The 21,329-nt window shown below is 56.3% G+C and overlaps 1 protein-coding gene and 1 long non-coding RNA gene across 23 annotated transcripts in view; one reads left to right on the top strand and one right to left on the bottom strand.

The window, feature by feature from the left end:
- PTPRF (protein tyrosine phosphatase receptor type F) overlaps positions 1-21,329 on the bottom strand; it is an 88,607-nt gene that overhangs the window by 48,780 nt on the left and 18,498 nt on the right. For 20 of the 21 annotated variants that reach the window (XM_045035680.1, XM_045035681.1, XM_023258614.2 and 17 more), the window contains 3 exons: positions 15,815-15,960; positions 15,506-15,647; positions 1,859-2,047 (listed from right to left, as the gene is read on the bottom strand). In XM_045035680.1, the coding sequence (XP_044891615.1) occupies positions 1,859-2,047; positions 15,506-15,647; positions 15,815-15,960 (477 nt within the window). Of the gene's footprint in view, positions 1-1,858; positions 2,048-5,203; positions 5,348-15,505; positions 15,648-15,814; positions 15,961-21,329 lie in introns of those variants that run through there. The other variant, XM_045035678.1, reaches the window with a different exon arrangement.
- LOC109502274 lies at positions 5,519-19,465 on the top strand. Of its 2 annotated transcripts, none has more exons than XR_006584226.1 (6): positions 5,519-8,552; positions 9,419-11,505; positions 11,939-12,287; positions 16,334-16,557; positions 16,863-17,017; positions 17,388-19,465. It is a non-coding gene; the product is annotated as an uncharacterized LOC109502274 (long non-coding RNA). The 2 variants fall into 2 exon arrangements; XR_006584227.1 differs by having other exon boundaries at positions 18,453-19,463.

Raw genomic sequence — 21,329 nt, 5'->3', positions numbered from 1 at the left:
TGATGAGAAGATTTGATTCTTCCTCAATGGAAGAGTCGGGGCGTGTCCCAGGTTTCGGGCTGAGGGGGCTGCCACTTGCCAGGAGAGGGTCAGGGTGGGGGAGAAGGGTGTGGCTGTTTGGGAAGGAAGTCACCACTCATGGCGGCCAGGGTGACACTAAGAAGGCAGATAGGTTTTTTTAGTCTAAAGCTCAGGTAAGCTGTGAGGTGTTGGAGAGACAGACCTAGGCATGCAGGAGTGGAGAGGCGACCTGAAGCTGCAGGAGCGGGTGAGCTGGCCTAGGGGAAGGCCCTGCCCGTGGGGCAAGGGGAGGGTGACAAGGGCTCCCCGGCTGGAGGAAGGAGCAGGGGAAGGTGAGGCCTCCGGGAAGACAGGAGTGAGAGGGAAGCCAGGGAGAAGGGGAGGAGCAGCAGCCAGTGGAGTAACGGGCAGGCGCCGACTCACTGGGCAGTGAATGGGTGGCACAGGGCCTGGCATACAGTAAGCACTGCATAAATACTTGATGAACAAGCACGCAAGACAGTGTGCCTTCCCAGAATTGCTGCCACGGGCAGTCAGTGCCATTCTGGGGTGGAGGCCAGGCTTGCAGGGAGGACCATCTGCCTGTTTGGGGAGCCTGCCTGGGAGGACTATGGGGAAATGCAGAGGAGCCGAACCATGCCGGCCACTGGGCAGCGCTGGGCAGCGGTTGCAAATGCTACCGGACCATTTCCTGCCTTGATTATGGCTGTTTTAATTAACTGCGTTACAGCTGCCTCCATCTTGTTGAGTTTTAATTAAATTAAATGAGCTAACACTTCGTAGGCCGTCTCAGGCGGCCATGGCTAGGGCCTGAATCCTGCCCTGCTGAGCAGCTCATCCGTCCCTCCTCCCCTGGGCACTGCAGGGGTGTCTACCTGATGGGAGGTAGCAGGGAGGGGCTGGAACCCCAGAGAGTGGCAGGGGCACCTCTAAAGCCTGCAGGGCCCTGAAAGGGTTAGAGTCACGTCCTCCTTTGCAGTGTTGACATCACAGCTGACGGGCAGCAGGGGCTCTGGTTGGTGCCGGCCATCTTGCCTGAGCCCACTGGCCTGCAGCTAGCAGGAGTTTCTGGACCAAGGTCTATCGGTCCAGCCCTTGCTGGCGGCAAATGCAGAACGCAGCTAAGCTGATTCTGAGCCTCCTTTCCCGCCTGCGCCGTTCCCACAAAAACTGAATCAATTATCCTGGCGGGAGCCTCAGAGGTGGATCGATCAATGGGGCGACACCTCCTGCCTGGTCATGACGGCATCCTTGCTCCCGGGCCTCCGAGCTGGCTCGACTGAGATATCCAGAGGAGACAGGTGGCCCTGGTGGCCAAGGGATGGCAGCAAGTCCTCCTGGCTCTAAGCTCCTGAGGTCCAGCCTTTTGAAGCCTGATGCATAAAGCATCTTTGGCCTCTTTTCTTGGCTAAACCCTGCTGCCTGGAGAAGTAAGGAGAAGCATCACGAAGGCCCCCTCGCAGGCCAGGCTATAGGAAAAATAGAGGACGAACGCCCATAGAGCACCCCTGCAGAGCCCAACGCTATGCTGGGGCACATCACTCATGCTGCAAGGAGCCGGGATGGACCAAAGTCTAGACTCTGATGATCCCAGGAAGGTAAAAGAATCACCGATGACTAGACCTCGCTGTCCAGCTCTTTCCTGGGCCAGGTGGGCCTGTACCAAGATCTGGCCTGCCCAGTGGATGCCCTCTGCATGGCTCCAGAAGGTCGGCCCCAGGCTGAGACCTCCTGTGGCTCCCAGGTATCCAGGCCCAAGAGGGAAGGCTGTGCTTAGTTTCAGCTGGACACCTTTCCTAAAGTCTGTGCGGCCCCCTGTCCCTCACCCTCTGCTCACCTGAACGCAGCTGCTTGATGCGGCCATTGCTCGTGGCAGGGTCCACAGGGAGGAAGTCCTTGAACCAAGAGATCTCTGGATCTGGATTCCCGCCTGCTGCACACAGCATGGTGGCTGTGCGTGCCTTCTCCACCACCTTCAGCTGAGGCCCCATGTCGATGGAAGGGAAGCCAGAGGGCAGCTGTTCCTCTGCAGACAAAGGACAGACATGTGAGTTAGGGCTGGCACTGCCTGCCCTCTAGAACCCTCTGCTGTGGGCAGCTTCTCCTGACTCCCAGGTTGGATGGCACCCTCAAGACCCCTGTCTCCCAATTCCTGACTTTTAAGGGTGGAGCCTGCTCCACGTAAGGACTGGGGAGTCCTGAGTCCCACTACCCAGGCCTGCCCTCTCTGGGGCTCGGGCGGGGGCAGGGAGGGGCTACAGTGGGGCCCGTCCTGCCCAGCCAGGGAGTTTCCAGGTCTGAGAAACAATGCCTCAGAGGGGAGATGTCAGCACTTATCTCTCTGGGCCCCGGGAAAAACAAGGATTGATGCTCTGCTGGCCACAGCAGAAAGTGCTATACAGATGCTGGGCTGCACGTGGCCCACAGCTCGTACGGCAGCACCCAGAGCCACAACTGAGCCCAAAAGCCCTCTGTGCTGTCTAATCCCCATTCCCTCTTCTGCACGTGCCGTGTCCCCTCCACTGTTCACATCTAGCCTCTAGCTCTACAGCATAGCAGAGCCCCACATCACAGCCTGAATTCTGGACCTGACTCTGGGTACCCCCTGCCCTACCAATGACCCCTCACCTCACTCAACCCCTGGTCCTGCCCTGACCCATTCTCTACTGCAGTCGTGACCCTAACCCTCGTCCCTCACTCACTGGGGGCCGTGGTCAGGCCTGGGAACCATGTCAGAGCATGTGGAGGCTAAGGAGATAAAAAAACTCTATGAGGAGTTCACCAAAATTTGATGAAGGCAAAACCCTTTCCTGGCTGCCTTTTCCCATCTTGCCAGGGGTTGGCGACTCACATAAGAGTCAGTTCCCTGGAAGCAACAGGTATCAGCGCATCCCCACTCCTGCTGCACCTAGGCTTCTGCACACAGCCCCTGAGGGGCTGCCGGCACAGGCTCTGGACTAGCACAGGCCACATGGGGCTTAACCTCCACCACTAACTAGCTCTGTGACCTGGATGCATTATTAATCCTCTCCGTGCCTCCATTTATCTGGAAACAGGGTTCAAGTGCCTACCTTGTAAAGCCATCTTGAGGACTACATCTGATGATGTTTAAGTGCTGGGCAGTGTCTGACACAGAACCTGCACCAATGAATATTAGCTGACGTTATCATTATAACTAGCAACGGCTAAGCCACGAGGGCAGACAGGTACCAAGGCTAGGGCCTGGGGCTGGTGAGAGGTCCTCCCCACCAGAGTGTGTGTGTGAGAACTGGGCAGAGTCTCTCTGTCGGTGTGGACGCCAGGCACGCCCAATAGAGGATGGGAACACTGTCAGTCTTCCTCTGGGGCAGGGGGCAGGGGCAAGGCTCTGTGGTGGCAGCGACCAGGATATAGCACCGCCTGGACCTTCCTCTCTTGGGCCCAGCACAAGATGGATGTGTTGGGACACTTGCTGAGGTCAGGCTCCTGTGCCAGGAAAAAGGCACATGGCATTCTCAGAAGCGATTCTAGAAAGTAAAGGCTTGAAAGGCTGGTTCTCCCTCTAGACTCTCAGGGAACCAGGGGGACCGACTGGGGAGGCAGGCAGGAGAGGAAGCTGGAGGAGCCCCAGTAGGCAGGGGCAAAACATCCCTCTATCTGCTGCTAGATCCCAGGAGGAGCTCTGCTAAGGTTCCAGCATCCCAAATGCCCTCTGGGGCATCCCAAAGGGACTGTGGCCCCCTCAGGAGAGGGGGGGGTCTCAGGCTAGGGAGCAGTAGGATTCCCAGCACGGCCTTGCCTCCTCAGCCTCTCCCAGTAGCTGGCAGGATGCTTACTTCCCCATCTGCAGCCCTATAAATTCCAGATGTGAACCCAGCATCTCCTTGGCTGTAAATATGATCCCACTGTGTCCTGACTTTCAGCTCTGATTTTTAAAAGGAAAATGTTAAACAGTGGCAGGAAAAAGGAAAGTGGCAAGAAAACACGACTTGGGAAATACCAAGCAGGAAGCAGCCTCCTTTGGGTCTGCTGTCACTTGCTTTCACAGAAAGGCCCAGGCAGAGGCCCAGCCGGAGGGGCCCGCCCCCTACACCCTCCTTGCCCTTCCCAGCAGCTGGGGGACACTCAGGAGAGTGAGAGCCACCCTAGCCCACCAGGGTGCCAGTCCTGAATCCTACCCTGCTCAGTTCCTCTGAGCAGTGGGGGCACAGGGGTGTCAGGGCCTGCCAGAGTTCGGGTCCAGGAGTCGGCTGGTCCCCATCTCCACCAGCAAGGTAGATCAAGGGAGAAGGGAAGAAGCGCAAAACACCTGCAGCCCCGTGTCCCGGAATCTACTCTGAATTCCTAACACGGGGAAGGTCTTGGGGATTTACGCCAAATTAAGGACAATTAATTTTCCTCCCTCAATTATCGCGCCCTCAATGGCTCCGTCCTTGGCTCAGATCATGCCTCAGGCACTGCCGCCAGAGCCTAAAACCGGCATGTGTGAAGAGCTGTCCATAAAACAGCGGGACCCAAAAGCCAGTCCCTTGTGCCAACTAGGCTTCTAGGCAGAACTGGGAAGGCTGCAGTTCTGCACCTCCAGCGGGGGAAGCGTGTCTCACAGGAGGACTCCAGCCCCTCGAGAGTGACCGCGCTGCTGTCTCTTCCTTCTACGCTCCCCAGGAGGCCTCCGGCACATTCAAATGTAGCCAAGGTCAGCAGCTGTTTACTGATGCCTGTCTTGTGTCTGGCCAAGCTGGGCACTAGGCACGCTGGTGTAAACTGACCCATCCACTGGTCCAGCACATTTATTCCCTGCACACCCCCAGTACCCACAGGGATCAGGTCCACCATAGCCCGAAGCACTGAGGCTAAGGACCAGGGTGGGTCTTTCAGTCAGACTTCACACGATCACTCCAAACCCATCAGCAATCAGGAAAACTGAGGCTCGGATATGAGAAGTAGAAAGTTACAGTTATGGAGTATTTATTATGTTCCACGCACTGAGTTAAAATGCTTTAAAAAAAATGAGTTAATCTTTGCCAAAACCCTATGTGGTAGATGAGTGAACGGGGGCTTAGACACCCGCCCAAGGTCACACCACTAAATCTGAGGTAGGGCCGGGACGACCCCCGGGGGTGGGACCCCGCCCAGGCAGGGCTGGGTCCTGGGCTCTCGGGAGGGGCGGCCCGGGGAGCAGCGCCACCACCTTGCCACATACCACGCCCTCCGACGGCTTCAGGGCTCCGCGCTCCACAGAAGCCCGCTGCACACAAGCTGCACGTACCCACACCCCGATGTGTGGTCATCGAGTCCCCTCAAAATCTGTCCCCCCCCCCCCCCCCCGGCTGCGGGTGGAGGGAAGGGCTCCTCCCCCTCCAGGCCACCCGGTAACCATGGCAACGCGAGAGGCGGGCTCGCGGAGGAAGGCTGCGCGTGCCCGCGTCCCAGCGGGCGCGCAACCGTGATTGGTCCAGGCAGCTGCCGCCCCTCCGGCCCCCGTCTGGGTGGAGCGGGCGTGCCCCTCCCGGGACCCTGTTCCTCCACTCCAACTCCCCACCTCTCTGCTCCCCCCCCTCCCCCTTAGGCTTCCTTCCCGCTCAACCGCCCAACCGCTCAACCGCGTAACTGGGGTTCCCTACACCTGCCTCACAGGCTCAGCCAGGCATTTGCAGTGTCTGTGCCTCTAGGGCGGAGGCCCTTCTATTCTCTGAAAAGGGGGTCCTTGGGAGAGAAAGAGAAGTCCATGGGGCCTTTAAGGGGCTTCAGAGGTACCAGGGAGCCTAAGTCTCTACAGCTGTCTGTGGATTTCACCTGCACGCACAGGTAGGGTGCGCACACATTCCCAGGGCTCTCCCGCCAGGACCACTGTCTGCGTACTTGGGGTGGGTGCGCAGGAGTACATTAACGGCTCCTGCACCAAACTGCACTGGTCTTTAGATACTGCAACGGGAGGTCTAAACTCCTTCCCTGCTGTCCCCACTGGGCAGAGGAAGATGACAGGGTGTGTGTGGTGGGGGGAAGGGGGTGGAGGGAGACTAAGGCTCAGAGAGGGGTAGACACTTGGCCGAAACCCCACAGCAATGGTGGAGCTGCTTCAAATGCATGACTCACCTGCTATCTTGGTGGCTTCCCGGAGGAGGAGACAGTCACAAGAGTACTAAACCCTTGAGCATGGGAGGCAGGAAGAGATTTCTGGGGGGAGGGAAGGACTGCCCAAATAAAGGCTAGGGGGAGGGTGGGGGGCCAGTAGGAAGGTGAGGCTGGTTGGAGCTAAGGCAAATGTTGGGGTCCTGACAGATGAGGCCAGAGTAGGGGTGGACAGGGGATGGGCTTAGGCTGGCTGCGATGGCTGGGGGAGGGAGGCTGCAGAGGCCCCTACAAAGCACACACAGGTTTCTTTGTCCAGCTCAGCCTGGATGCCTCAGGCTGAGTCTGGGCCAGAGGGAGGGGGCTGCACCAGGGAAGCTGACAGATGGAGACGCCTTGCAGGGTCCTGGGGCGGGCAGCACCGTCTGTCAGCACGACCTTCTCACCCGTGTTTACCCAGCTTCATGGCGTCTCCGTGCACACGCAGGCACACATCGGCACACACGTACACAGGCTCCCTGGGGTGGCACCATCTGCAAGCCTGACCTCCTCCTCTGTGCATGAGTGTTGGGCCTGGCCTCACCCTGTCTCTGAACACAGACACCTAGAAACATGCACAGCCAGGGACCCACAGAGATATACATGGCGAAAGAGACAGGTGCAAAAATAGAAACCTCCACACGCGTATGGAGGGGCACCTGCAGTGACAAGCACCTGTGGAAACAAGACTCATGCAAGCAGATCCAGAGGCAGTGCACACAGGCACTCCACACACATGTGGAAACATGCAGTCAGAGATACACGTATGCTGAGGCACGTGTACCCAGAGACACGGGAAATGCAGAGACGTGTAGAGAAACACGAAGGAACGTCATGAGTAGCGGGGCAGCTGGTTCCCCCAACCCCGGTGCACTCTAAGGAAACCAAGGCCACCTTAAGCCTTGTCCCTGAGGCAGCTCCATCCTTTGTAGGGCTGGGGCCAAGACACCACCTATCAATTCAGATGCCTTCCCCAGACCTACAGTCTCCCCGTCTCCCAGCTTCCAAGCAGTAAGCGGGGGCCTAGGGAGCCTTGGGCCCATCTTCCTTCACAGCTTTCAGTCTCCATTTTCAGCTTTTTCTAAGAGAAAACTCCCACCTCTTGCAGCACTCAGATTTCATCAAACTTGGCATCTTAAAAGCCTGTTTTGTTTTTGAATCTGAGCTGTTTGGGGCCTGTCAGCAGCGAGAGCCCAAGAGTGGTAGTGAGAGCGGAGAGCAGCCGTGGCCTCCCCCTCCTCCAGGGCTTCCCTGGCACCTCACACACCACCCTACTCAACCTGGTTGGTGAGGCCTCAGGGCCACACACACTCAAGTGAATCCTGGGGCTGTCCCTGAGCACACACCTCAGCAGCACTCTGGCTTCCTGGGCCCTGGCCCAGGCTGGACTCGGCTCCTGGGGTTCCCCCACCTTGGCCCTACTCCAGGAAGATTCTTTTCATCCATTTACCCCCCTAGGTTCAGACCACAGACAGCCTCCCACTTACTCCTCAGACCCCCGCCCCCCCCCCCCCCCCACTGCTTCTGGCCAGCTCACCAAGGTCAACCATGACTCCACGAGACTAAATTCAAAGGGCACTTCTCAGTGTTCATCTCGCCTGACCTCTCGACAGCACCCTGCCCCACTGACCACTCGCTCCTCCTTCACATGCCTGTCTTCTCTCCATCCCCGCAGCCTCACTCCAGGTCTCTCTCCTACCTCTCAAGCCCCTTCTCACCAGATTCCCAGGGACCACCCCGCCACATGCTGCCCCCCAACATGAAGCATTAGCCAGCTGGGGCTCCATCCGGGCCCTCTTCCTCCCTCTTGGCTCTGGCTCCCTGAGATTTGCCATTTCTCAGCCTTCAAAACTCCCATTTTCAGAGGTCCCTTGAAGCGCTGGCGAATCTGCACAGGCCTCCTGGATTCTTCCGCCTGGATGCCTACACACGCCTGATACAACAGATTTCTAACTAGACTCGTTGACTTGCCCTTTCAGACCTGGTCCTGAATCGTAGAAAATAGTACCACCATCTACCTGGGCCCAGAGCCATAACCCACAGTCTCCCACCTCCCCAGTTCCATAGTAGCCAGGCAGATCACCACTCTTTCTCCACTGCTTGTAGCCCATTCTCCCTTCTTCCCCTTCCTGCTGCCTGGGTTTAGGCCATTACTGCCTGTAAGGCTGCCCCAATCTCTCGCTGGTCTCCTTTCACCCTGCTCTGCACCCCCAGGGACCTTTCTGAAGCATACATTTGATCATGTCATTCCTCTGATTAAAATCCTCTCTCCCCAGGCAACCAGAGGGAGGCACCTTACTAAGGATGGAGACTGCACACACGGGGGCATTTAAAACCTCCAACTTGGCTAGCTATTCCCAGAGCTGCTGGGCTCCACTCTGTGGTCATGAGTCTGTGGGAGAGGGGAGCCAGCAAGGAAGCCAAACACATAGTAGGGCCTTGTAAGTACCTCTGAGTGCAAAAGTGCGGGGGGGGGGGGGGCAGGCTGGGCGCAGGGGAGGTGCCTACTGCCTGTCTAACAGAAGAGGCAAGTGTACTGGCTATACCACAAGAGGACCACTCGGAAGGGAGTCCACTTGGGCCCTTGGAGAAGGATCAAAACCAAGGAAGATGGGGGATTCTAGGTACCAAGAAACCCAGAGCCTGACCTTAGGCCCTCCTGGCAGTGCCTGCCTACCTAACACCTCTCCCAACCCCATGCCTAGGGCCCAGAACTTTCCAGGAAATGGCTGCAGAGCCTCATGTCTGCGGGGTCCCAAATGCTACAGTGGTCATGATGGGGGATGGGAGGTGTGTGGAAGGATAGGTCAGAGAGACCACAGTCACTGGACCAGAAAAGCATGTAGGTCATGCCTTGGCTGTGAGGGGAGGGGCAGGAGCTGGCCTGGGTTCTAGGCCTTCTGTGGCTGCCAATTAGGGCGGTGACAGGCCCAGCTTCTGCAAAACCAGCCTGTTACCCAGACACCTATGTAGGCAACAGGGAGAGGGCACAGCCTGCCACTTGGGAAGTCATCCTCTGCCTGTGGTAGCTCTTTATCCCAACGACCCCAACCCCAAAGCCAGGCCTGGGCCAGGGGCAGGGAGGAGGGTGGGGCAGGGAGTGCTGACTCCCTGGGAAAACACCCACCCGTCCTGAAAGCAAGCTCCCTTCAGGGTCTGCTCTGGGTCCGGCACAGCCCAGGATCTCAGAACAGGGTCATATGTTGCTCATCAGCCCTCTTGTCCCTGAGGCTGTTTCCAAAAGGACTGAGTATGGGGGTGAACAGTGAGGGGGGGCGGTCTCAAGAGGTCTTTCATCACCCCACAGGTCCCAAAGCCAGCCAGGGTCAGAGCCACTGCAGAACCCGGGGATCCAGGCCCAGCACCGACTGATCCCCTACTCCAGTCACTGTCCCACTTGCCTAACAGCATCCCCTGAGCCTATCACAAAGTAGGCAAGACCAGACACACTCCATGTGTGGCACCCGTGGGTGGTATGGTTCTGGTCAGTCGACTGGGCGAAAAAAGGTGAAAGGCAGCCTGGCCTTGGTAAGAAGAGGGGAGGAAGAAGTGGGGTCCCAAGGTCTGGGCAGGATCTCTATCTGGTGCACCCTCCCTCCTGGCCTGGCTGCACAGGAAGTGCTGAGGAGCTACTGTACTCGAGAACAGGTCAGCCTGACCACTCGGTCCCACGTTCATCCCTGTCCAGCCGTCCTGCCTGCCAGCAGCTCTGAGCAGGGAACCCGTGGGTCCGAGAGACGATGAGCCCAGATGCAGCCTCTCTGACCATCCCCCCAGTGTCAGACCGACCCCCACACATTCAGCTCAAGATGCTTGTCGCCCACCACACCCCAGACACACACTAATGCGTGCACACACACACAGACACTGCATGGTGTGGAGTGTATACCACCTACTGTATACACACCCCCTACAGTGCTCATGGGCACACAGGCACGCACACAGGCACACACAGTCTGCTGCGCACCCCGTGCTGTACATGTAGCACGTAAGGCACACACCCGCTGCATTAACACCATGCCACGCACCTCACACAATGCCTTACCCAGGCACACGGGGCACCCACAGCACACGCAGGGTTCCTGTCATCTGCTGCATCCATGATCACAAGGCAAACGCTGCCACCTGCACTCTGAGCCGGGCCCCTCCGGGACAGAGTCAGAAACGGCCCATTCCTGCTCTTGGGCTCACCCGCCCCCCCCCAAGTCCTCCACCTCTCCCCCCCCCTTCCATGGCCCTCCAGAACCTACCCAAGTCACCAGGGCCCTGCCCACATCTCTGCTGTCTGGCCTCCTCCGGGGCTTTCCTGACCACTGTCCTGCCTGGCTTGGAACCCACTGGCTCAGCTGAATCGTAACCTCCAGAATGAGCTCTAAGACCCTCACTCCCCCCACCTCCTGGAGGGAAAGGCCAAGAAGCAAAGCCTGCCTCCCCTCCCCCTCCCTCCAGAGGGAAAATGTCAGATTCTCTGTCTCAGTGGCGGCAGCGGGCGGGTTGGAGGGGGAGTGATTCAGCCGCTGCCTCAAGAGTGCGGAGTGAGAAGAGCTTTTCCTGCCATTACCGGGCGAGGGAGAGGCTGGCGCGCTAATGGCTTCAATTACCACTCAGACAGGAACACTGGGCGGCAGGGCCCTGTGCTCGTCACAGCCTGGACAGGCTCACCCCCAGTCAGCTTGTGCTGGGCACCCCTACCCCGTCCACAGCCATGGGTGTGGGGGGAGGGCAGGCAGCCGGCTGCACACCACAGGGCAGCTGGGGCACACTGGGCCACACCTGGTCACACGGGGAGTGGCAGTCCTGTCGGGGAGCTGGGTGCAAAGGCCGGGACCAGGGAGAGGCTCAGGGAGCCTTAGGCAGTGTGGGGTGTTTCCCGAGCCACGTATGGGGGAGGCTGGGCCTGTTGCGGAACAACACAGGACAGGGGGGAACAGGACCAGACTCGCAGGCCTGGGCTCCCTTTTGGGGGTACACCAATTCCTCCCCTGAGCCAGGTCGCCGCAGGCGGCCCTCAGCCACTCCTCTGAAAAGCTCAATGCGCAGTAAGCATGGCCGTGTACTGGTGCTTTGGGCCTACATGCAGTGTGTGACACCGGAAGAGGACTCCACTCTTATTCCTGTCCCCCAAACCAGCTTCATCCTCACCCCAGGCTTCCTGAGAACCTGTGGTGGCCTCCCGGGATCGGCCCTGGCTCTCCTCCCAGTCACACTATCCTTTCTCCCTGCTCCCTCCACACCCCCCAACTTTCCAGGCCTGCACAGGAGGGCAGGGAGGGGTGGGATGGTCGCTGTCTGGGCTGCTTCCTCCTGGCCCCACCTCCTGGCCCCTTTGAGGCCTCCTACTCCACTCCTTTCTGCCAAGCCAGGAGCCTGGTCAAGGTTACACAGACCAACACGGTAAGTCAGCATTTCATCTTCCTGGATAGGTGTTTCAGGAGGAGGAGGGGCTCAGAGCTCCGCCCTCACGGGGGACAGGAGCACAAGCAGGGCAGGGACCTGCCCCACACTCACCACAGACCTCCTCCCACAGCCCAGAAACACAAACAAACCCCAGACCCCTGCTAGAGAAACCTTCATTCAAGAATGCCCCTCAGGACGGAGGGGGTCCCTCCAAGTCTGAATCCCCTCACTTTCCGAGCCTGAAAGACCAGCTCTATCCTCCCCAATCCTTTAAAAAACAAAGCTGTCCAGGGCAGTGGTGGGGTTAGGAGAGTGCCCACAAAGGAACAGGGGCATAGGCAGGGGCGGGGGGGGGGGAGGGCGGGGAGTGGAGAGGGGTGGATTTCTCTTTCAACACTAACCCAGAGGTCCTCTTTCTTCAACATGACAGTCTCAGAAGATGCCCTCTTGGGCAGGAGCCACAGTTCTGGCCCTTCAGCCAGATGCCTGGATGCCAGGGTAGGACAAAAGGCTCCCCGCTGGGGCAGATGCCAACAGGAGGGAAGACAAGGCTGAACTACTTGTTCCCTGGTTAGAGGACAGAAACTGAGCTCAGGGCACTTGGCAACCAGTGGTCCTGGCCCAACGCCTGTCCTCTGGGGCCCTGCTCCACAGGGGAGTCCCCTCCATGGGAATGGACCATGGGGCCGCATCACCTGGATGATGCCATGGGAGCCAGGTACTGCCAGGATGTACAACTTCCAGCACAATAGCAGCTACCGGTCGCTGGATCCTGCAAGGTACTTTACATCATATTCAATTCTCCAAATCAGCTTGGGCAGTAGGTATTACATCCCCATTTACAGGTGGAGCAGATGAGGCTCAGAGGCATAGTTACTAGTCAAGGTCACAAGGTAAGAGAGGAAGTGGTCTGGAGCCCCTGCTCTTAACCACTGTCTTCCACTGCCCCTCTAAACTGGAGTTCCCCCCATCCCTCACCGCCCACAGGAGACACACAGGCACAAGGAAGTTACTGAATGGATGCATGCAAACACATAAAGCCATAGCGTAAAAATGGCCAATGTGAAAAGATGTTCAACTGCTCTTGTAATCAAAGAAATGCAAATTAAATTGAGATGCCATTTTTTGCCTATTAACTTGGCAAAGACTTTTTTTTAATGATAATTCCCACTGCTGGTGAGGATATGCAGAAAAGAGGCCCTCTTATGCCCTGCTTGGTGGGAGTGTAAACTGACACAATCTTCTGGAAATACTGAAAGGCTTAAAAATTCATGTGTCCTTTGATCCAGCAATTCCACTTCCATGAATCTAGAATAAGGAAATAATCAGGAAGGTGAACACATCTGATCTGCAAGAAAGTGTATAGCGCTTTATTTATAAAAGCAAAAAAAAAAAAAAGGGGGAACAACGTATGTGTCCAACAATAAAGGAATGGCCAAATAAACTAAGGTACTTCATGTGATACCTACAGCCATTAAAAATAATGATACAGAATATTTAACGGTCAGGAAGATGTTCATGATGGGTTACGTTAAAAAGTGGTCTACAAATGAGGGGCACCTGGCTGGCTCAGTCAGTGGAGCACATCACTCTTGATCTCGGGATTGTGAGTTGGAGCCCCACGTTGGGTGCGGAGATTACTTAAAATCTTGGAGGGGCGGCTCGATGGCTCAATCAGTTAAGCGTTGGACTTAGGCTCAGGTCATGATCTCACCGTTCATGGGTTCAAGCCCTGTGTCAGGTTCTTTGCTGTCAGTGCAGAGCCCACTTCAGATCCTGTCTCACTCTCTGCCCCTCCCCTACTTGCGCGCACGCGCGCGCGCTCTCTCTCTCTCAGAAATTTATTTTATTAAAAAAAATTTTTTTTAATGTTTATCTATTTTTTGAGAGAGACAGAGACAGAACGCGAGTGGGTTAGGGGCAGAGAGACAGGGAGACACAGAATCCGAAGCAGGCTCCGGGCTCCGAGCTGTCAGCACAGAGCCCGACATGGGGCTCGAACTCACGAGCTGTGAGATCCTGACCTGAGCTGAAGTTGGGCGCTCAACCGACTGAGACACCCAGGCACCCCTCAGAAATTTTTTTTTAAATAAAATCTTGGGGGAAAAAAAAGCAGTCCACAAATCATTGGGCAGGGCACGATCCCACTTTTCTTATACAATTGACCCACAATACGGGTTTGAACTGCACAGGTGCACTTATATGTGGACTTTTTTCAATATGGTACAGGACTATATTTAAATGTATTTTCTCTCATTTTCTTTTAAGTTTATTTTTTTAGTAATCACTACACCCCATGTTGGGCTTAAACTCACAACCCTGAGGTCAAGAGTTGCATGCTCTACTGACTGAACCAGCCAGGCACCCCTCTCTCATTTTTCTTTTTTTATTTAAAAAAAATTTTTAAGTTTATTTATTTATTTTGAGAGAGACAGAGACAGTGTGAGTGGGGGAGAGGGAGAGAGAGAGGGAGACAGAATCCCAAGAAGGCTCTGCACTGCCAGCACAGAGCCCAATGCAGGGCTCGATCCCACAAACCATGGGATCATGACCTGAGCCACGCCGAAACCAAGAGTCAGATGCTTAACCCACTGAGCCACCCAGGAGCCGCTCTCATGATTTTCTTAATGAGATTTTCTTTTCTCCATCTTGTTTTATCCTAAGAATACAGTATATAATACATATATAAGAGATGTCTTAATTGACTTTTATGTTATTGGCAAGGCTTCCAGCAGACCATAGACTATTAGTAGCTAAGTTTTGGAAACGTCAAAAGCAATATGCAGATTTTCAAATGCTTGGCAGTGGTGGGGAGGGTTGGCAAACTAACCCCTGCACTTTTCAAGGGTCAACTGTACATATAATGCCTGCACAGAAAATGGGCAACGAAAAAACCAAATGTTACTGGAAGAGGCAAAATAACATCTGATTTTTACTTTTTCCTATGTGCTATTTCATATTTATCAAATTTTCAACAGCCAACAGGTATTGTTACTGCAATTTTTTTTCAAAAAAGGCAACAATCAAGGCTCTATTTTGAAAATACACACAGACACATTCAGACTGATGAATCCATTGTGGCTGGGGACTGATCATGTCACTCCCTAGCCCGTGGCTTCTTACACCCCTAGGAAAGTGTTCAATTCTTAGCCTGGGCCTGTGTGATCTGCCCTCTAACCTCCCCAGGTCCATGCTGAATGGTTTCTCCCCCGGCTTCTCTCTGTGCCCTCGAGCCCCACCCATCCCCCAGACCAAACTGAACTACTCAGAGTTCCGTGAAAATTCCCTTCTCTCCTCCCTCTGGGCCTTGGTATATGCAGATGCTGTTATTTCTGCCTAGCCCCCCACCCCAGCTCCTACTTATCCTTAGGACTCAGCTTAGACAACAGCTCCCCCTCCTCTGTGCTCTCCTACCCCCCTGGCTGCCCCCATAGGACTTACTGGAAACTATCTCAAGGGCAGGGCCCTGGTCAGATGCCCCCTGAACTATTTACAGCAGCGTTAGAGAGTATTTGTGAATGAATGCAGCAACCATCAGGTGAGAAGACACTAAAATCCACCCACAGAGTCCTAGCCCCCAGCCTAGGGCCCTGGTTCATAAGGGAACACACCTCTCTGAAGCCCACTGCCAGGCTCCACAAGACAATCAGATCCACCGCTACAAGACAATCAGATCCACCGCTACAAGCCAAGTAACCCAAACGATACATAATTGCAGCCCCACACCTCAAATCAGACCTCAGACCCAAACCCTACCAGAGCAATGCCATGGCTCAACAGGACATAAAGACACAGCTGGCCTCGGTGCAAGCCAAACAATCCAGGCCAGATCCAATGACCATCCCTGTCCACTTCTGACCTTTGCTGATGCCAAGATGGCCAGTTTTCCTTTCTGCCAAACACACACCCGCCCATGGCAGGGACGGGGCTGGCTGACTGGCTCTTCCCACACGTCATTCTACCCACCCACCATGCCACGTTCCTCTCCAGCACGTACCTTCGAGCACTGAGAGCTTGGCACTAGTGTTGATCTCTCCCAGACTGTTGGTGGCCGTGCACTCGTAGATGGCTTCATCTCGTTGCGCCCGCAATGGCTGGATCCGCAGCACGGACCCTGCCCCATCATCAAACTCAATCACCTGCCAGAGGACAGACACAGGGTCACAGTCTGCTCAGGATCAGACATCCTCCCACCTCCAAAAGGCCCCTGAGGAGGAAGACCAAGGAGAGGGGATGTAGGACCAGACCCCAGAATAGGATAGGCAGACCCTGAACTCTGCCAGCCCCTTCCTACCCAAGGTCTTACCTCAAAGCGCTGGGAGCTGACTTTCTTCCCCTTCTTCATCCATGTGATGCGTGGCTTGGGCTCCCCTGTGGCCTGGCACACAAAGGAAGCCACTCCTCCCGACAGCCCCGTCTGGTCCTCAGGGACTTTAATGAAGACAGGTTTGCCTGGTGAGATGGAGACACCAAGTCACCATGACACAGTCACCACCGACATCACCAACACTCCGCAGGTGGCAGTCATGGGGGGGGCTGTGTGTGTGTGTGGCAAGATCTATAAAGAAAATATGAATAGTGACACCTAACCCTTACACAGTGCTTACTATGTGCCAGGCACTACTCAAAAGAACTGTAGTATATGAGGTGGGTGCTATAATCACATCGCTTATAGAGAAGAAAATTAAGGCACAGAGAGGCTAAGGGATTTGTCTAACATGACACAGCTGGTTAGTGGCAGAGCTGAGATTTGAACCCAAGAGTCCTGTGTCTGGAGTCCATGCTTTAACCACTATACTACTCTCTGTCTCCCATCCCCCATCAGTTCCAAGCAAGAGGACAAAGGCATGCTGAGTGCTGCCTGGAAGAGCCCCAGCACCTCTCAGACTGGTCCCTCCCCCACTGCTCTCCATCTGGGGGATGGTACCTCCATCTACCCCAAGGCTCAAGCCAGAAACCGTGATTCCTCCTCTCTCAGCCCCCACATACCAGCAGTCCTGAAAGGCCTAGACATTCCACCTCTTTAAGTGTCTCTGGACGTCTTCCCAGGTGAATGCTTTCCTGTAAATCTGCCCCGCCCCCACCCCCACTGACTTGGCTATTGCCTTCTGATAGCCTGTACATCTCCCCGGCGTGTCCACTGGGAGGTGGGGGAGGGGAAGGAAGAAGGCGGCTCAGACACTGTACTGTCATGCCCATATCACCTTGGTACACACACCAGGGCTGACCTGGAGCACCTGTCCCTATGAATCCCACCCCCTGGCGGGGGTCACAAGACCAGAGAAACCTGCTTTTCATTAAGATGTAGCAACGCCTCGTTAATCCTGACAGAGGATCCATTTCCTATTAATCAGGCCAATGAACAGCTCCAGAAAGGCTAATACCGTGAGAAATGACCTTTCAGACCACCTGCTCAGTACCAATGAGCCCAGGCCTGACCTGATCTCTGGCACAGAAACACGTGTGTGCAGTGATGACCATCCCTCGCTAAGCACCCACTCCACACCAGGTACTTTATCTCATTTAGTCCTTCCTCGTTGTTATCCCCAGTTTACAGGCCCAGAAAGGTGAAGTCACTTGTCCAGGGTCACACAGGCAATGAGTGGCATTTCCGAGGCTTGAATTCAAGCCTGTCTGACTCCCAAACACCTGGTACAGAATAGTGGGGCTTTATGAAGAGCAGGGTCAGTGGTGTGCTGGGGGAAGCCGGACCAAAGAAGGTGGAGGGGTGAGCGGGGATGGTGAGAAAGTGGAGAGAAGAGTGCAGTGACCATTTAAAGGAGACTGGTTGTGATGAGAAGCCACAGAAAGGATGGCACCTACAGGGGGTAAGGGGTCCAGGGAGGCTTACATCTTGGTTTCTTTTCTGATTTCCTAAGACGTGAAAGACAACGTTTAAATGCTGCTGGGAAGGAGGAGGCAGACAGGGAGAGCGTGCCGACCCAGGATCCAGTGGACAGCGATGGGCGCAGTCCCGCAGGAGGGGAGGGTCCGGGGACGAGTGGGGTCAGCAGTTACAGAGTAAGAGGGCTTAGCCTTGCAGCGAGCAGGAAGGGAACCACTTTATCCAGCACCCAGGGGCCCGGCAGGCTCTGCAAGTTTTATGTAATTTTTACGCAAGTCACTCATCATCTCTGAGCCTCTGTTTTCTCATCTGCAAAATGGTGCCAGGGCCCACGGGTCTGTGTGGACAGAATGTGATGAGGGCTGTCGAGGGCGTGCACAGGCATGACGGTTGGTGGGTCCTGCGTGGGAGGCAGCTGCTGCTCTCACTTGAAGTCTTAAAACAATGATGTGGGGGCACCTGTGTGGTCCAGTCAGTCAGGCATCTGACTCTTGGTTTTGGCTCAGGTCATGATCTCACAGGTTCGTGACTCGAGCCTCATGTTGAGCTCTACGCTCAGCGCAGCACTTGCTTGGGACTCTCTCCCTCTCTCTCTGCCCCTCCCCTGCTTGCTCGTGCGCGCGCGCTCTCTCTCTCTCTCTCTCTTAAAAATAAATACTTTATAAAGAAAACAAAACAAAATGACGTGGGTAGTAGTATCATCTTCATTTTAAGAGATGAGGAAATGGAGGCTCGGAAGGTTAAGTAACAAGTCACACAGTGATGGGGGGGTGGAGCTAGGGTTTGATTGGTGTTTCCAATCCTAAGCTCTTCCTGCAGCACTGAAGGCTCCCTGGAGGAGGGAAACTCAGGCCTCCCCACCTGACTGCTTGCGGAGTACTTAGAGGGGGTGGGAGCAGCTGGGCCCGAAGAGCCAGGGGCAGCCTTGGTGGGGAAACACATACCCTTGGTGAGGGTCAGAGTGGCATGGGAATAACGTAGAGGGCCTAGAAGCTACAATTTGCTCCCCATTTCCTCCGACTGCGCCCTGAAAGAGGCTCCAGACTCTCCCAGTCTGCCGCTGTCCGCAGAACATGTCCCTGTTTGCCGGTCCTTTCAGACGGGGCCTCCTTGGTCCTCTCGGACAGGACTCTGCCCACTCAGGCTCCACTGGGTGTGCACCTCCCCGATGCCCAAGGACCTGACGACAGCAGCTCCATGATCTCCTTCTGCACTGCCACTACCTTAGTCCAGATGCCACCTTCCCTTGACTGAAGATGAAGATTCGGCCTGACCAGCAAGCTGCGTCCCTGCCTCCAGTCTAGTGTCTGTTCAGCAGCCCGAGTGAACTGCCCCTCTCCTCTGACCAAAACCCTGCAGAGGCCTCCCACTGCTATCAAAACAAAACTTCAACTCCTCTCAGGGTGGACAGAGCCTCGCCAGGTCTGACCCCAGCCACTCCCCACCCGCCCCCCACCCCAGCCCTGGCTTCCCAGCCCCTGGAGGAGTGACGTTCCCTGTGGCCTCAGGACCCTTGGAGTAGCTGTTCCTGCTGCCACAAACCTTTTAGACATCCTCTTCACCCACGAACTCCTATTCACCTTCCTGATCTCAACTTAAACATCATTTCCTCAGAAAACCTTCCTTGGTCTCCCTGTCGCCGTCCGCTGCTCCATTAGCTCAGTTCCTGGCTTTAAGCTCTCTCTAACTCTCCCCGCCTCTCTCACAGCACTGCTCACAGTTTGTTACATAGCACGTGTGTGAGGTTATTACTTTTTCTACATTTGCGGGGCGGGGAGTATCTGGTTCACAGCCGCTTCCTCACCCTGCTTTGCTTCCTGCCCCGTCCCAGTTGCCCGACCCAGTTCCTGGCACACGGGGGTGTAGAACAAATGAAGGGGTGACCTGACGAGGGAAGGCATGCCTGCGGAGGATGGAGACCGCAGCCCCTCACACGCCAGGGGGAAGCCCGCTCCACCAGGGAGAGGAGCCCAGGGCGGAAACCCTCCTGGACTCCTGCCTCAACGTGTCCGCAGCAGAAAGCAGAGGCTGGAACCTGCTGAACCGGAATGGCCGGAGAGCGCGCCTGGGGGCGGGGCCTCCCCACCAAACAAAGAACCAGAAGCTGGGGAGGCGAGCCAGGTCTGGGTCGCGAGAGAGAGAGAGAGAGAGAGAGAGAGAGAGAGAGAGAGAGAGAGAGAGAGAGAGACAATGGCGAGGAGGGAAAAGGCCAAGGAAGTGTGGAGGCTGGATGGTGCCCAAGTCCTGGGGCCACTGAGGAGGCAGAACCCTGGAAGGCTGGAGAGAGGCCAGTGCCCCGCCCAGCCCACCCACCCGCCTGACTGGCAGAGCCTCCTGAGCTCCCCCCCTCCACCAGTGCTAGCGGGCAGGGCAGGCCCCTCCCCTTACTCAGGCCTCACCCTCCGCTTCCTGAACCCACCCCCACTCCCACCCAGGGGCCCCTCACCCAGCAAGACAGCCAAACCCCACTACTCCAGCTCGTTGGTGTCCCACAGCCCTGCCAAGCCCCTGCCCCTTTTGTTCACCAGGCCCACCTCTGGGGAGCACAAATCTGACCAGGTCTCTTCCCAGCTACAAACCCTGGGCTGATTTCGGTCTCCCTACTCCCCTCCCCACACTTGCTCCTGCTAACCTCTCTCCAGGTTCACCTTTCCTGACTCTTTCAAAAGAGAGCACCTATCACGGGCCAAACAGTGTGCTGGGACACCGCTTGGCTCTGGTGGGCTGGCTACCCCCTACCCAGACCTGCCCTGACAGGCCAGGCCAGTGGGTACCTGCTTGCCTTTGCGTGTGCCCTGCCCTCTCGTGCACCCCACGCCCAAGCCTGTGGGAGCCTGCCCTGCATCCAGCAGCCCTCTGGGTTTCCCATTCCAGCACTGGTAACAGCTACACTGACTGATTACGTCCCCAGACACGCTGTCAAAATCAAGCCACTAGACCACTCTTGCCAGGTGCTGACTCAGGTGCTGCCTGGTGTTCAGTGGGGGTCTGAAGAACTTCAGAGACCACGTGCCAGGAGGGGCCTTCTGCCCCCACCAGAATGTGGTTCCTGCGCTCCTCTGGACCTTCCCCCCTTCTTCACTGCACGGAGGTTGTGGGCCACACAGCAATTTGGGCAGCGGGTCCCAGAGGTAAGCCCTGGGACACTCTCCACTCAAGCAGGCCACTGAGCCCATGTACAATGGGGATGAGTGGCCGAATAAAGGAAACGAGTGGGCTAGCTTGGACAGAGTGTGGGCACACTTCTGGGGCAGAGGGTGTTCAGCCAGCCAAGCCGGGCCACCCTGGAGGCTCGTCCACAGGGAGAGACGGACTGCTATTTTGTGCCTTCCCTGCAGAGCACATACACACACGTCCACACACGTGTACACGGAAGCAGAGAGCAGACACGCGGCCGTGAGGGAGTGAGGGCCAGCGAGGCAGGGGAGGGAGCTCCTGGAGAGGTGGATTTCCCAGGCCCTGAACCGCCTAATGAGCTGGGGACTCATTAACTCTGGCTCCTATGACCGTTCTTGGTGCCCTCCAGAGGGGAGCCTGCTCAGAGACAACCCCGGGCTCCCAGGGGACACACAGGGAGCCCCCAGGTCATGGCCCCAGATGCAGGGACCACATACTTGGTGCCAGGTGCCTCGAACATGTGACCTCAGTTAACCTTTCCAGGTAGGAATGACTACCCTTATTGTGCAATAGGAAAACAGGCCCAGAGAGAGAAAGCAACCTGCCAGAAGTGCCACGGAGGGCAGAGTCTAGGCAGGCCACCAGGTCCTACCTAGCCGGTGGCCCTGCCTCCCATAAGGTTGGCGGGGCAGGGGTATGACATGACAGACACACCCTCAGCTACTCAGGCCCCTGCCCTGACCCCATCTACCCCTCCAGCATCGGGCATCCTACTCCAGGCTCCTATGATTCCAAGTCACTAGGCTGTAACCAGGTCCTTGCTCAAACCTGATCACCTGTGCTGCATCCCTGCCTCTGT

Source organism: Felis catus, chromosome C1 (genome assembly GCF_018350175.1).
Source record: "Felis catus isolate Fca126 chromosome C1, F.catus_Fca126_mat1.0, whole genome shotgun sequence".
NCBI lineage: Eukaryota > Metazoa > Chordata > Mammalia > Carnivora > Felidae > Felis > Felis catus.
Note: the sequence above shows the minus strand (reverse complement) of the source record. Positions and strands in the feature narration are given on the sequence as shown.